This window comes from Oculina patagonica, chromosome 6 (assembly GCF_052425735.1).
Source record: "Oculina patagonica isolate OP01 chromosome 6, crgOcupat, whole genome shotgun sequence".
In the NCBI taxonomy this organism is placed as follows: Eukaryota; Metazoa; Cnidaria; class Anthozoa; order Scleractinia; family Oculinidae; genus Oculina; species Oculina patagonica.
The window spans coordinates 7,788,136-7,803,485 of NC_135763.1; the positions used below are offsets into that span (position 1 = coordinate 7,788,136).

Genomic DNA, 15,350 nt, shown 5'->3' on the forward strand with positions numbered 1-15,350 from the left:
CCGAAGAAAGACAAAAACCCCATTCTCCTAAAAAATTGGAGGCCAATCACTCTTCTGAATTGTGACTACAAAATTGCAGCTAAGGCGATTGGAAATCGAATTAAACGGGTACTTCCAAAAATTATTGACAATGACCAGAGCGGCTTCCTAAAAGGACGCTCCATCGCTGAAAATATTTTACTAATTGATGGAATAATAAACTTTGCGGATAATACGAATAAACCCGGTCTCCTGATGTTTGTAGACTTCGAAAAGGCGTTTGATTCGATCGAGTGGTCTTTTATAGAACGAGCTCTCATACACTTCGGTTTCGGGCCCTCGCTGGTGAACTGGTTCAGGCTTTTCTACAAAGATGTCTCCAGCGCCATCCAAAACAACGGTTGGGTCTCAGAGCATTTCATCTTAGGTAGAGGGGTCAGGCAAGGCTGCCCGATGTCCCCATACTTGTTCATAATAGCAGCTGAGATACTAGCCAATTTTATAAGAAGGGATAAAGACATAAAGGGGTTTGAAACGAATGAAGTAGAACACAAACTAAGCCAATATGCCGACGATACAACCTTAATACTCGACGGTTCTGAGGGCTCATTTCTTCGTGCAGTTGCAGTCTTGGACGGATTTCACATAATCTCTGGGCTCAAGGTGAATTACGAGAAAACAAAAGTGCTATGGGTGGGTTCAGCAAAAGAAAGAGAACCAATAAAATGTGACAAATCGGAAATTTCCTGGGTGAAAGGAAAAGTATTTGCACTTGGAATTTGGTTTGCAACAGACAGGAAGACAATGCTCCGCTGCAATTACGAGGTAAGGATCAAAAAGATAGAAAGTGTAATTGAATCATGGCAGTTTAGGAGGCTCAGTTTAATCGGAAAAATTACCATCATTAAAAGTCTCCTGGTTTCCCAACTGGTCTATATTTTAACGCCGCTAACCACCTCCGTAGAAGCATTACAAAAAGTCAATAAAATGTTTTTCGATTTTCTCTGGGATGGTAAAGGAGATAAGGTTAAAAGGATATTTATAACCAAAGATTACAAGGAGGGCGGCCTAAAAATGATTGATATAAACAAGTTCAATCAATCTCTCAAAGTCTCCTGGATCCAAAAATACCTGGATCCGACAAATGATGGGAAATGGAAATTTGTTTTCGAGGACAGTCTTAAAAAGCATGGAGGAAGGGATATTTTCACCTGCAATCTTCACAAAGACGACATCCCCACGTTAGGGGTCTGTAACCCCTTCGTCCAAGAGGTACTGGAAGCCTGGGCAGAGTTACATTTTACGGATGTCACTGACATCACTGATGTAAATGTTGGTGACCAGATCATCTGGTACAATTCTCTTATTCGAATAAACGACCGACCCGTTTTCCATAAACATTGGTTCAACCACGGAATTTGCAAAATTTCCCACTTATTGGACGAGAATGGCACCCTGCTTAGGTACGACGAGCTGAGGATTAAGTTCCCCGAGCTAAAATGGTTTGAATCATTTGCCGTTCTTTCAGCTATAAGGTCATTTATAAGGAAGCTACATAATCCTCAGACGCCAGACAATAACATTATGAAAGGAGTATCTTTAGCTGATCTTACCTCTAAGAGTAAGATCAATCATTTTGTGTATACCTCTCTTTTAAAGAGAGAAAAAATCCCACCCATTGGAAGCCAAGTAAAATGGCTGAGAGACCTTCATGTTCAGAACGACTGTGAGGTAGACTGGAAAGTAGCATACACAATTGCTTTTAATTGTACGGCGTCCACCAAATTAAGAACCTTCCATTTTAAATTCTTACATCGGAGGATTGCCACGAATGATTTTCTGCAGAGAATCAATCTTATACCTTCAAATAAATGTTGCTTCTGTGCAAAACAAACAGAGACTATCATCCATCTTTTCTTGAACTGTCCCATAACGCAATGTTTTTGGGAAGATATTAAACAATTTCTCTTTCAAAAGGGCTTTGGGACTGAGTTTGTTCTCACAGATCTCCATTTGATGGGGCTGTTAAGAATCCCGACTAACACAGCCGTTGATCTTGTGCTTCTAATTGCGAGATATCATCTTTACTCCCGGAAATTAGGCGGAGCGCCTCCTTGTTTGTCTGTTTTCTTGAGTAAGTTGAATTCCATTATTCAAATTGAAAAACAAATAGCTTTGCATAGTAATCGTTTGACCGCCTTCACAAACAAGTGGAAGATGTTTCTCTGTTAATCTCCTCTACACTTTTTTCCCTATAAATTATCTCCATGTTTTATCCGTTTGATTTATCCACCAATCTAGTTTCTGTAAACCAAGTGTTGGTTTAGTTTTTTTTTCAAATGTGAAATTTATTTATAGATCCGTCTAGCCATTATGTAGTTTTTTTTTTTTTTTTTTTTGAAAAATTTAATCTAGTCGACTGTTTCCTTTACTAAGTAGTTGCTGTAGCGTCATTGTTATTTGTATAGATGCATAGTTTTTCTGCTGTTTTTTTTTTTCCTTTTTGCACTGTAATTGTGGCATGAGGCATTGTTAGTATCACTGAAAGCATAGCAAAAAACAAAAGAAAAAGAAAAGAAAAAAAAAAAAAAGAGAGAAATATATATGTAGATTTAAATAAGTAATAAGCAAATACAGTATTGTAAATTAGATAGTATTGTAAGTTTTGTAATGTTAATATGGTAGGTAACACCAGTATTTTATTAGGATATAAGGTATTGTCAGTATTGTTAACAATGTTTTCTTGTACTGTTAGTAACTGTAAGTAATGTAGTTAATGTTAGTATTGTAAGTAATGTTAGTTTTGTTTAAGTAATTTGTGGTATTGTAAGTATTGTTAGTATTGTAAGAAAATTTGTTGTTCTCAATAAAAAAAAAAAAAAAAAAAAAAAAAAAAAAAAAAGGATGTTCAGATCCATAGTAGTAAAGAACAAAGCCTTTATAGCATTGTTCAAGTCACGACCTTTACCCCCTTGATTATTCCATGCATACATGACCGCCAGGTTGTCAATCATTACATCGACGCGACAATCCTTGACAAGGTCCTTAAATGCATGTAAGACCTTATTCACAGCAATGGCCTCCCTAGTCGCAATGTCCAACATCATCTCATCCTTTGACCAATAATCAGATGTTTCCTGCTTCACAGGTGTGGAAATGACCCCTCCCCATCCAGTTTGGGAGGCATCCGTAGCTAACTCAATCTGAAGATGTCTCTCTTCACGCCAAGGAAGAGGGTCGTCCCACTCCTCTAGAAAAAGCCAATGGGCAATTTCATCGCGCAGAGCACCCTGGACCGCAATTGGTTTCAACGTGCGCATACCGACAGAAATTGCCGCTGACATCTCCCTGGTGAACAGACGGGCCGCTGGAACCGCAAGGGAGAAGGAGACACATTTACCCACCAATCTCTGGAGCGTCTTGACCGATACATAACGTGAGTTTAACGTTTCCCGGATGAGCCCTACAAACTTGCGCTTCTTCTCTGGGATCAGGCGGAAAACTTCGCTACCGGAGTCTATCAAGAAACCGAGATAAGGGATCATCTTCTGAGGAATTAAAATTGACTTTGATAAACCAAGGAAATACCCTAAGCGTACCAAATGAAATGCTACGAGAAACACTGCTGATTTAGCAGCCGCGAGGTTGCGCTCATCAATAGAATCTAAAGTGTCATATTGTCCCTTGTCAAGCGACACCTGGAGCTGGCCATTATGTCTATCATCGATATACAAGAGACACGGAACACCTAAGGAGCGCAAAAAATTTGACGCCATAAGGCCCGTCGAGTGATATACATAAGGTGAAATTTTCCAACCAAATGGTAGCGTATTATAGGTAAAAAACCAACCGCCCCACTGGATACCAAAATACGTGCGGCTTTCTTCAGAAAGCAAGAGGTGATCATATCCTGACTTGTCGTCTAGAACTGTCTGATAGGAATCCTTGAAGACATACCGGGGTAAGTCGGTCACCTTGTCCAACGAGAAAGGCTTCTCCAGCATCCACAGGTTTAAATATCGCGCATCGTGACACAGTCTCGGCTTCGTAGGCTCAACTGTTAACGGTAAAACGATATGAGGTGGACTTACTTGACCAACCTTGCCCACCAGAGAAATCGCACCGGATTTCAGGCGACTTAGTAGCGTTGTTCTAACAAATTCTCCGAACTGTTTGCACGATACGTTATTCTTAAACAACCTGTGGGGTGGCTGATCAGAATCGTAACGCTCCCCCTTAAACGTTCCTTTAAAATGTCTGAAATATGGGAATATTGACACCTTATTCCCAATCCACGACAACACCTCTTCCTGTTGTAAAGAGGGAGCTAATTTTGCGATTTCTGCCCAATTAGCTGCATGTTTGTGGAGCTCCCCTGCCACAAAATGATCAGGATCTCGGAACAGTAACTCATCTACGTGCCCAACGATCTCTCCCTTTTCAACTAGACGGGCTTTCTGCCCCAACCGGTCATTTCCTGTCCACTCACTGCTGACCGATACGGGGTTTCCCCTTATGTCTACTCACTGTATCGCACCTGCGCAAACATCAGCATTACTGATAAGGTTGTCAAAGTTATCATCTTTTTCCCATGACCAGAATATCGCCTAAAGGGAAAAAAAGGAAAGGAAAAAAAAAAAAAAAGGAATCTTATTTACATGTACAAAAGACCCCGTACAAGTCAGCAGAGAGAGGACAGCTTTGACCCAGTATGACCGGGAGGGTGTTGAGATACCCCGTTTTCAAAACTCTCAACTCTCTGTGACCAGAGTACAATCGGAGTAAAATATCGGAAAGTGAAAAGAAAGGGATATTCGCACCAAGGGCAAATCCCAAGAAAAAGGGAGAAAAAAGGAGTATTGGGTTTAAGTAGGAATAGAAGCATATATTCATTCCACTCCTTTGTGATGTTTAGTTGCTCACTTGAAAACCCTCATGTAAAACTTTGTTAACTTGACACAACGCCTCGCATTGGAGTAAATCAAACAACAATCAACTCCAAGACCCATTTAATTGTACTTGTTACAATCAAGAAATAGAATATATACGTATTTGTGGAACAAAAGGAAAAACACGCCTTGCTTCTATTTAATTCCAGATTCTCTATTGCTTATTGTCCCTAGCGCGACCACGGGTCGCCGGGGGCTTCTGCTGCATATCTCTTCTCGCGTAGCACCTTGCCATAATGTGGCCGAACTTTCCACAAAAATAGCATTGGACTGGAGCACTACTTCTCATGCCACGCCCCCTGTACGGAACATCACTACTGCGCCCACGGTGAGACGAACCAGACCATGGGCCCCCTGTGCCCATCGCTTTTTCCACCTTTGCGACAGCTTCATACACTTTAGTGTGATCTTTATCCCCAAGAAGGCGTAGAATCAGGGCCCGGAAGTGCTCTTTTGGAAGGTCCACTTTTCCTCTAGCTGTCTGGTACACCAAACGATAAAATTCACGTTTCTCATCCTGATTATCGCGGGATGTATTCTGGAGGGTTTCTAGGATGTCTATCGCCTCAAACTCATTGAACTCAGAGAGCGGCCGTGCTGCATGGCAGCCACTGAGAGCCTTGTCAGCTCATCAAGAGACTTTTGGAGGTCAGCAAAGTTTTTCTTTAGAGTCTAGAATAATAAAAAAGGGAAAATTGACTTAATGTACAACATCACCCTCACAGGCCCTTAACAGCCCCAAAATAAAGCAAAACCGTGCCATTCTGTGGTGAACTCTCACCCCATTGCTCTTCTTGTTACCCTGGGGAACTATTACCCCATTGCCTGTACATAATGAACTCGCATCTCTTTTTATGATAAACTCTCACTCCATTACTGTTTTCTCATGGTGACCTCTCACCCATTGCTCTTTATCTTTAATTACTATGGTGAACTCTCACCCCCATTGCTCATTTTTTTTTTTTTTTTTTTATGGTGAACTCTCACCCATTGCTCTTTATCATTACTATGGCGAACTCTCACCCCATTGCTCTTTTCCATGGTGACCTCTCACCCATTGCTCTTTATTTACTATGATGAACTCTCACCCCTTCGCTCTTTTTTTTTTTTTTTTTTTTTTTCTGGTGAACTCTCACCCCATTGCCTATTTCCGTGGTGAACTCTCACCCATTTAACTGTTCCTGGTGAACACTCACCCCATTGCCATGATAATACATATATATTTTGTCACTCAAAAGGTGAAGTTTGACACCATCTTACAGCTATTGTTTTGCTTTGGTAAATTTTCAACATTCTATAGAAGCGTCAAACAAATACCAGCGGTACGCCGCCGCTAACAGTTTTGAACAGCAATAACAACAAAAGAATAATAACCGAGCCGATAACAAACATTCCCATATTCACGAGAAAAAATATACACGCTAAGGACGTTAACAACATACAGTCACCCATAAAAACCCGCCAAGACCTGAAATACACTCGAATTACCGATAAGCTTAATAACAACAAACAAAAATGACTAAAGCGCGAGCAATGAATAAGCGGGAAAACCGAACACAAGCAAAGAAGAAGACAAATAAAGGGTTGCCGCCCTTGTCCCTGCTCGTAATTTATAAAAACAAAGACACATAAGCGACAAAAGTAAACATATTCTACCTCCAACTCTCCGGGTTGAGCTTGTCCCACAGCTTGTTGAGGTACTTGAGGCGCAGCTTGTTGAATTTCCTGAGCCACGTGTTCGGCCGCCGGCAAAGCGTCCTGTCCGACAACTTGTTGAACTACTTGAGCTACTTGACCACCGGCCGCTTGAGCTGCTAGTTCGTCGGCTGGCTGAATTCCTTGGGCAACCGGTAGAGCGGCTTGAGCAGGGGCTCCTTGTCCCGCAGGATACTGTACGTCCGCCATTAAATGAGAAAAGAAGGAAACACGAGGAACGAAAAAGAACGATCCGCACCGTACGGCAGTTGAGCCAAAGTGATAATTTATTCATGTGCACTAATCTTATATGCGTTGCTTTAATGTATGCAGTGTGAATAGTGGAACGGAAGGGGCCGTTCTGTCGGCGTTTAGAATAACTCGCGCAGCTCTCTTTTGTAGCTTTAGTACATATCACGCATATCTATATCACGCATTACAATGCCTACTATAACAAATAACATTCTTACAAAGGTTTAGGTTACAGTGTACTTACAAAATTCAGTTTTTACTAATACAATTAGATCTTAATACTAACTGTATATATTTTTTATTTGTCTATTATTTATTCTTCTAGGAGTACTGTATAAATAATTATTATGCTTAATAACTACAGTTCTAATCATCTAACAGCTCACGGATGCTCGAACGCCGGACGGTTCCGTAGACAATTTGCTTTTTGGCAAGATTTTGAATGCTAGTAAGCTAAAGGATTCACTTTCTTTGGCTCCTGTGTAGATGTACTATCGAGCTACAATCAGGCAAAGATTGAGCACGCGGAAAGATCGTTCCTCGGGGTGATATGCATATATTTTATCTTTGTTGGTCAGAGCCACCTTGGGTGAGTTGCAAGAGTTCCACCAAGAGGTAAAGAGGTTCCAGAAAATTTGGACATGCTGACATTCTGCAAGCAAATGTTGTAGCGTTTGTCTTGTTCCACACAATTAACATTCATCATCGTCAGTAATTTTAGCTCTAAAAAGTTTATCACGAGTGTAAAGGATATGGTGGTTTATTTTGAATTGAAACATCGAGAGTTTTATATTTTTTTGTGACTTTACCAGTGATTGTCACACGAAGGAGTTCTGATCCTTATTTTGAAGAAAACTTGTGTATTTAAGAATTTTTTATTTATATTAATGATGAAAGGGAATCGACTTCTGCCCGGCATGCAATATTAAATGCCTTGTTATTAACTTGTTGGTAGCGTTGCAAAACTGTAAATGTCTTTTTTCAATTGGTGAACTGTCCCAAGACTTGAAATCCGATTTAGAATAGACACCCCAGACTTTGCAGTAATAAGTCGAAATGGGGGAAATCATCATGTCAAAGATGTCAATATTTTAGTCTGCCGGACACAGTACAATGATTTAAATAACTAAGCAACAGAGATGAAATTTCTTTCAATTCTTTGACAAATTTCTTGTTGTGGTGATAACTCTGCATATGAACTCCGTCGTATGGTTGATGAGGCAGCTGACCCATTGAGAACTGAAGACTGGTAAATAACGCTTTCCAACTTCCCAAATGTTTCTTGGTTCCTCATTGTGTTTATTGGTATGTTTTGGCGGGGTAGTAACTCGAAGGGAAGATTTTGTCGCACGACATAACAACAAACATGGCGGGTGACGCGGTCCAATTTTGAAGACGACACATTTCCATTCTTACAATTAAGGAGTTGTTAATGACAAGGAATCGCTAAAAAGAAAACTCAACTTATGAGATAGAAAGTTATGATGGTTTCGGAAATCGTTCACCAAGTGCAAGACTCCTCCTTTTCTTCCTGGATTTTAAACTGCAATGCCGAAAACGTCCAGATAGACTTTGCTGAAGAAAAAACCGATTATGTGTCAACCAGACGCATCGTTTAATAAATGAATAACGTTCTCGTCTAGGTATTCTTTTACTCTGTGTTTTGATGATGAGCACACAGGACACGTGATAGATTGGATAAAAAGTCCTCGAGGGATGTCATCAAAAAGACTTCATCAACTATAAGAACTAAAGTAATTTTTCCGTAGCTGTAATTTTTTTAGGCGTGTAATGCCAATTTAGGTATTAAATACCCTTCATTCGAAAAGTAATCTATCTGTCGTTAGTCATGCTCAATTCCTAATGGTTTTTTGTCATTGGTCGCCCATTTTGCTGTTTCTTGTTATCAAGAGTTGGCTAGAGTTTTCGACAGTAGCCATGGTTTTTAGAGTTTTCGCGTGGAATCAAATACTTTTGCATCATAATCAGGTTTACTTGTTTAATGGAAAAGACCCTTCAAAGAATAATACCGGTTTCTTTTGTTTTTTTACTTCGGTTTTCAACAGCAATAAATTGCTTAACACGCTACTCTCAAACAATGCGTATAGCAAATAGTCCCTTTGACGGTTAAACGGGTTTTAATGAAACGTTTTGTTCTATTCTAGTGATTTCCCTTTTAATTTAAGCTAAATGACATCCCTGTAAGTGTGATGAACAGAAGCGTGCCGTCATCATTAAGTAATAAATTTTCGGACAGGAACCATTCTCATAATAGATAATAAATGATTCTCGTGATGACCCTCAAAATAAGGACTAGAAACTACAATAAACGCTCAAAGAGATTTCAAAGAAACGCAAAAGCTATGAAAGCAATAAAAAATAAAATAAAAGCAATATAGATATAAGATTAACTTCAGAAAGTTTCCATATCACTGGGTTTGCGAGCGACATTTTTTTGGCCAATGTTTTGACTTTTTCCACTGCAAACTGAGCCGATCCAAAAGCAAGAACAAATCTACAGCCATTGCTATCGAAAAGGTATGCCTAGAGTGCGAGCTTTGTGCTTAATTCTTTGGACTTAATACATAGAAGTCAAAACATTCACACCATTTTCAAACAGAAGACATTCAAACTAAAGCTCCCGTGCGGTTAAACCTTGCTGCTTATAAATTTAAACCGGAAAAATAGGAACGAATTAGTCACGGCATTACCTGTACCAACGACAAGTCCATATTTCTACCGTATATTCGTTTATCGCCTAATCCATTTTATACGTAATTTATTTAACATCTATATGTTAAATTTTATTGTTTCAAAAACGATAGCTTACACGAATAAATTAGTCATTTTCTGTCGGAAAGAGTAATTCCACACAATGTTTCAATGAATGCCACACTTCCAACCATTTCATCAATTCTTTTCAATGTTGTTCACACAGCCCCTTTAGTTTAGCATCTTGATATTATAATTGGAAGTATTAAATCTTATTTCCAGTAGTTTAACGTTAAAAAAATACATATCGTACAATTTTAAGCAAACCAAAGCGGAACGAGTACAATTTACGCTCATTCAAACGCTCATCACTAAAGAGATTTATCTTAGATTCGTTTCAGAGGTTTTTCGCTTTGAAATTTAAAATTACAAGTATAAAGTAAAAACGAATTAAAAGTTAATTTTATACACATGCATGGAAGCGGACTAGTTAAACATGCTATTTGTGAAAACACTGAATGTAAACGGGCAGTTGGTTGCTTGACTTGTTGGTAGTGCATGTCCCTGTATGCGAGTTGTTGATTGGCTGAAAGTGGAATCTTCAAGCACAAAAATCAAGTGAAATAAAAATTTTAAATTCTTACTATTTACAAAATGGCGAAAAAAATAGCGATCCATTTAGAAAACCCTTTTTAAGGAAACGTTGCCATTTCAAAGGCAAGATGTCTATTATTTTGTAATCAAAAGTATTGAATCGGGCTAAATAAATACAACACATAAATAGACGTTATACTAAAAAAAGGAGCTGACCTACAACCATCGTCAGAAGTGTTGGCACGATTACCAAATTAATTCCTTCTCTCCCCCCTCCCCTTCTCAATGTTGAGCTCCCGAACATATTGCACAGACAATTCTTAGCCACAATAGGTTCAACATTGAAAGGGGGGAGGGGGCTCTTAAGAATGTGTCCATAAGAGGACCAGGCAACAGGTGATACAGCTCATATCACCGATTTTGCCCAAACTTAGCATTAATGTTGGGTATGGTGAGCTATTTACTGTGGCAAAACATCAACTCAAAATATTTTATTCCCTTCAAGTTATGGCACCTTTTGAAAAAATGGCCATTTTTCACTAATTTATGCATATTTAATTAGCTGACTTTGATTGACCAGTTCCACAAGAAAAAAAGACTTCTGAAAATAAAATTCACTGCGTTATATTCTGTGGTTATTAGGCTTTAAGTGCAATAATTCACTTCAACCGTCTGATTTGATTTCTTCTCCTCAAACGGTCTTTTGGAAGGTACACATTTCGTACTGTTGGAAATAGCCTTTAACTAGTGCCCAATATCTCCCATGAGCAACAACTTATATACATTATTCTTACATGGGTAATGAAATCCATCATTAAACTTCACAAAAATGCCACAAAATGTCTGGGGACTTTAATATTCTATTAGTATTGAGGAACTAAACACACGTGACTTAACGATTTCTTGCTATTTCATCAAAATTCACCGAAACACAGAAGCCATTTATTTGCCTCAATTTGGCATAAAATCGGTACGAAATAGCTAATCAAGCATAAATCTATAGATAACAATCAAAATATTGGCGAAGATTGGCAGTTAGGGCATTTTTCGGAGCATTTTCAGATCCATATAATTCGGCAATGTTGTGATAGTAAATGTAAAAATAGCAGCGAAAGATTTTCTTCAAAAGCTCGCTCAATTCAACATTTAGGCACATCAAAGTTAAGAAACAAGAAAGTAATACTACATACATGCCACTTATCGACACACAGATGCTTTGTTTTGAAGAATTTGTTCTTCCTCGCTGCACTTCGATCCTTCGATCGATCTCAATTGACATGTACTGTTGCTTTGAGGCGCGATGAACTTAGCCAATACATCGTGGTTCATTCTTCGTGAAAGGTGTAAACAGGTTGTCAATAAAGTCATTCAAAGAGCTGTTCAAAGTTCACGGAAGGACACTTGTCTCAGCCAGTTTGCATGAAATAAATTTAACTGGAAAATAAACAGCCGCCATGTTGTATTTCTACCTTTGAGCCTGCCGTTTCAGTCAGCGGTACGGGCGTTCACTGGGGCAAGTACGTAGTGTAGTCATCATATAGTTGTTTTACTAAATCCTATATAGGGATATTCATAGAAGGGATACATAGCCTAGCCCTACACAGCTATACACGCCTATACATAGCCCAACACAGCTATACACAGCTATACACACTCGTGTTCATTTGCTTTTCCTCCGCAAATGTTTGTTTTCGTCGGAATAAGTAGCGCATGGCGTTATCTACCCTCTGAACAACCGGGGCTTGATCTTAGCCTTATAAGTAGTGTACGTTTCTTGTAAAAGTGAGAATTTTTTCAACTTCTCCATTGAATTTTTTTGCTAAATAGTTGAAGAGAAATACACTGGATGCAGTGTAATGTATGCGATGCAATCGGTTTTGATGCTCTGAAATTGAGCTCTGAAATGTCGGAAACCATTAAATAATCAGAGCAAGTTTTTCCATCTTATATCAGGTTAAAACTAGTATGTTTATTGTTTTTTTGGTTGTTTCTGTCTTTTTTAGGAGGTGGGGGAGGGGGTGAATATGGACATTCGAAGAAATGGCGGTCAGGTTGTTAGCCTGGCCTGTGTACATCTATTCCTTCTGTTCAAATCGTCTATATTATATTACACTTTGGTAGCTAGGAGACTGAATTTGTACCCACTCTCTTTTTCGGGATCCCACAAAGTTCTCCATCTGTCCATTTACCGATAAACGTCATTACTGCAGTTTTGTTTTAGAAAAGGGCTTTTATGGGGACAAATTTTTCCTCTTGAATGCCCACATTGCAAGTGACGAATTGCGGCTTCAAATGATAATTTTCTTCATCACCGACTCAATTCAAGTGGCTATGTGAGTTACAAAGACGCGAATGCAGACTTTTGTAGAGTGCTTAAACCCCGCATTAAAACTAATTATAAAATGTCCGAGTAATTGCGCGCGCTGTGATTGGTCAGTTTGAATTCATTATAGCTCAATAAAGCACGCTGCATACGTCACGCGCGTGCTTTATCGAGTTTTATTATATGGCTACAATAGTACGCGCTTTGATTGGCTGCTGAGCGGGCATTATTTTCTTGTAATGACCGGGCATTATTAAAAATTTTCTTGGCTCGGCGGTTTTTATATGGTTTTTTGAGTTGTGAGTAAAAGCTACTAGCGCAATTGCGAGAACGACAAAAAATTCCGACAAAATGTAACTATCTTTTCAACAACTGAAAGAAAAATATTAGCATACCGATACTTCTTTAGTATGAGCGACGAGAGAGCCACAGAGAGCGAGAGCGAGTTTCACCTCGGTGTTTTTTAGATATTTCAGTTTAGAGTGGCGCTAAAAACGTACCCTCGCTATCGCTCGGTCAATACATCAAGGCCTCGGTCTGAGATTCCCCTGTAATGACCTCACTCTCGGTTAATAAGTAGTATATAATGCACGCTGCTTACGTCACGAGTTTTAGCGCGCGCAATTTCTTTAACATTTCATAAAAGAAATAAAAACTTTCTCCTCGTGCATTGTTGAGTTCTGTGTAGCGTCTTTTATGCTAAACATAATTGTTTATGCTCCAAAATGACGCTAAATGGCGGTATAAAACTGCTCCGACGTTTCGGCAATACTGCCTTCTTCAGGGTGCCACTCCAAAAAAAGGCAGTATTGCCGAGACGTCGGAGCAGTTTAATACCGCCATTTAGCGTCATTTTGGAACATAAACCATTATTTTGATTTGGTTTTCGTGCATGCCGACCGTTGAACAGAAAAATCAAGAACCCTGTTTCGGTGAAAGTCAAATGGAACAGTTTTTTTTCTGGAAAATCTCTTCGGAAATTGACGGAACGTCAGAAATTTAATTACCATTTGTAAGGTTTCCCAGTTCTAGTCTCCCATCCTTCAAGTCTCCCAACAACGGAAAGAAATAACAGGAAACTGAGCTACAAATGGTAAGCGACATCTATTTCGGTTAGTTTGCTAATTTTGGAAAGAAGCCTTTCCATTTTTCAGTGGTCATTCCAACCGGTTCTCTCCAACAAATGGTAAGCACCCTAGAGTTCGTTCAGCATCACATTGCGATAAACACGTCAAGCTGTAGCGGAGGAAATTGTTTTCCCTACGACAATTTGAAAATATTCTCATTTTCATCACAAACGCATCCAACGAACACTCGCGGAGGAAAAGCAAATGATCGCGCGTGTGGTCACGCGTGATGGACGCGTGATACCCAGTGAACGGCCGTACCGCTGACTGAAACGGCAGGCTCAAAGGTAGAAATTCAACATGGCGGCTGTTTATTTTCTAGTTAAATTTATTTCATGCAAACTGGCTGAGACAAGTGTCCTTCCGTGAACTTTGAACAGCTCTTTGAATGACTTTATTGACAACCTGTTTACACCTTTCACGAAGAATGAACCACGATGTATTGGCTAAGTTCATCGCGCCTCAAAGCAACAGTACATGTCAATTGAGATCGATCGAAGAATCGAAGTGCAGCGAGGAAGAACAAATTCTTCAAAAGGAAGCATCTGTGTGTCGATAAGTGGCATGTATGTAGTATTACTTTCTTGTTTCTTAACTTTGATGTGCCTAATGTTGAATTGAGCGAGCTTGTGAAGAAAATCTTTCGCTGCTATTTTTACATTTGCTATCACAACATTGCCGAATTATATGGCTCTGAAAACGCTCCGAAAAATGTCCCAACTGCCTTTTCTTCGCCAATATTTTGATTGTTATCTATAGATTTATGCTTGATTAGCTATTTCGTACCGATTTTATGCCAAATTGAGGCAAATAAATGGCTTTTGTGTTTCGGTGAATTTTGATGAAATAGCAAGAAATCGTTAAGTCACGTGTGTTTAGTTCCTCATTACTAATAAAATATTGAAGTCCCCAGACATTTTGTGGCATTTTTGTGAAGTTTAATGATGGATTTCATTACCCATGTAAGAATAATGTATATAAGTTGTTGCTCATGGGAGATATTGGGCACTAGTTAAAGGCTATTTCCAACTGTACGAAATGTGTACCTTCCAAAAGACCGTTTGAGGAGAAGAAATCAAATCAGACGGTTGAAGTGAATTATTGCAATTAAAGCCTAATAACCACAGAATATAACGCAGTGAATTTTATTTTCAGAAGTCTTTTTTTCTTGTGGAACTGGTCAATCAAAGTCAGCTTATTAAATATGCATAAATTAGTGAAAAATGGCCATTTTTTCAAAAGGTGCCATAACTTGAAGGGAATAAAATATTTTGAGTTAATGTTTTGCCACAGTAAATAGCTCACCATACCCAACATTTATGCTAAGTTTGGGCGAAATCGGTGATATGAGCTGTATCACTTGTTACCTGGTTCTGCCCTGTTCTCTCACGGGCACACTCTTAAAATGTTTGTATGCACCATTGAGAAAGTTTAAGCGTCAAGTATCCGCATTTTTTATCTTCTTAGCGTAAGCGTTCCAACTACTTCTGACTAGGGTTGTCTGAAAAATACGGGTGTGGTCAATTACGGTTTCTTGTTATTGATCGCAATTAAGGGGCATCCGTGAACCCTACTTCGTGTTATGTATTAGAATAATGGTTTTCTAATGAAATTGGAGGGGATATATGCTCAAAGCGCTATAATTTTTGTCATAATCATAACAAAAACGCGAGCTAAAGAAAGGATAAGCAGAGTTTCAAAATTTGTAAGGAGTGGAAA

At 39.1% G+C, this 15,350-nt stretch overlaps 2 protein-coding genes across 2 annotated transcripts in view; one reads left to right on the forward strand and one right to left on the reverse strand.

Moving 5' to 3' along the window:
* LOC144658493 (adrenocorticotropic hormone receptor-like) overlaps window positions 1-15,350 on the forward strand; it is a 40,385-nt gene that overhangs the window by 10,086 nt on the left and 14,949 nt on the right. The gene's annotated exons all lie outside the window — the stretch shown is intronic.
* Window positions 4,974-6,943, reverse strand: LOC144658747 (uncharacterized). Its single transcript, XM_078519214.1, has 2 exons — window positions 6,585-6,943; window positions 4,974-5,600 (listed from the first exon to the last, which is right to left on the reverse strand). The coding sequence occupies exons 1-2, from the start codon at window positions 6,831-6,833 to the stop codon at window positions 5,487-5,489; spliced, it is 363 nt and encodes a 120-aa protein (XP_078375340.1). The 5' UTR covers window positions 6,834-6,943; the 3' UTR covers window positions 4,974-5,486.

Coding starts and splice junctions, on each gene's coding strand:
- LOC144658747 (XM_078519214.1), bottom strand. CDS start 6,833: ATGGCGGACGTACAGTATCCTGCGGGACAAGGAGCCCCTGCTCAAGCC. Junction 5,601..6,584: donor CTCAACCCGGAGAGTTGGAG/GTAGAATATGTT, acceptor TTATTATTCTAG/ACTCTAAAGAAAAACTTTGC.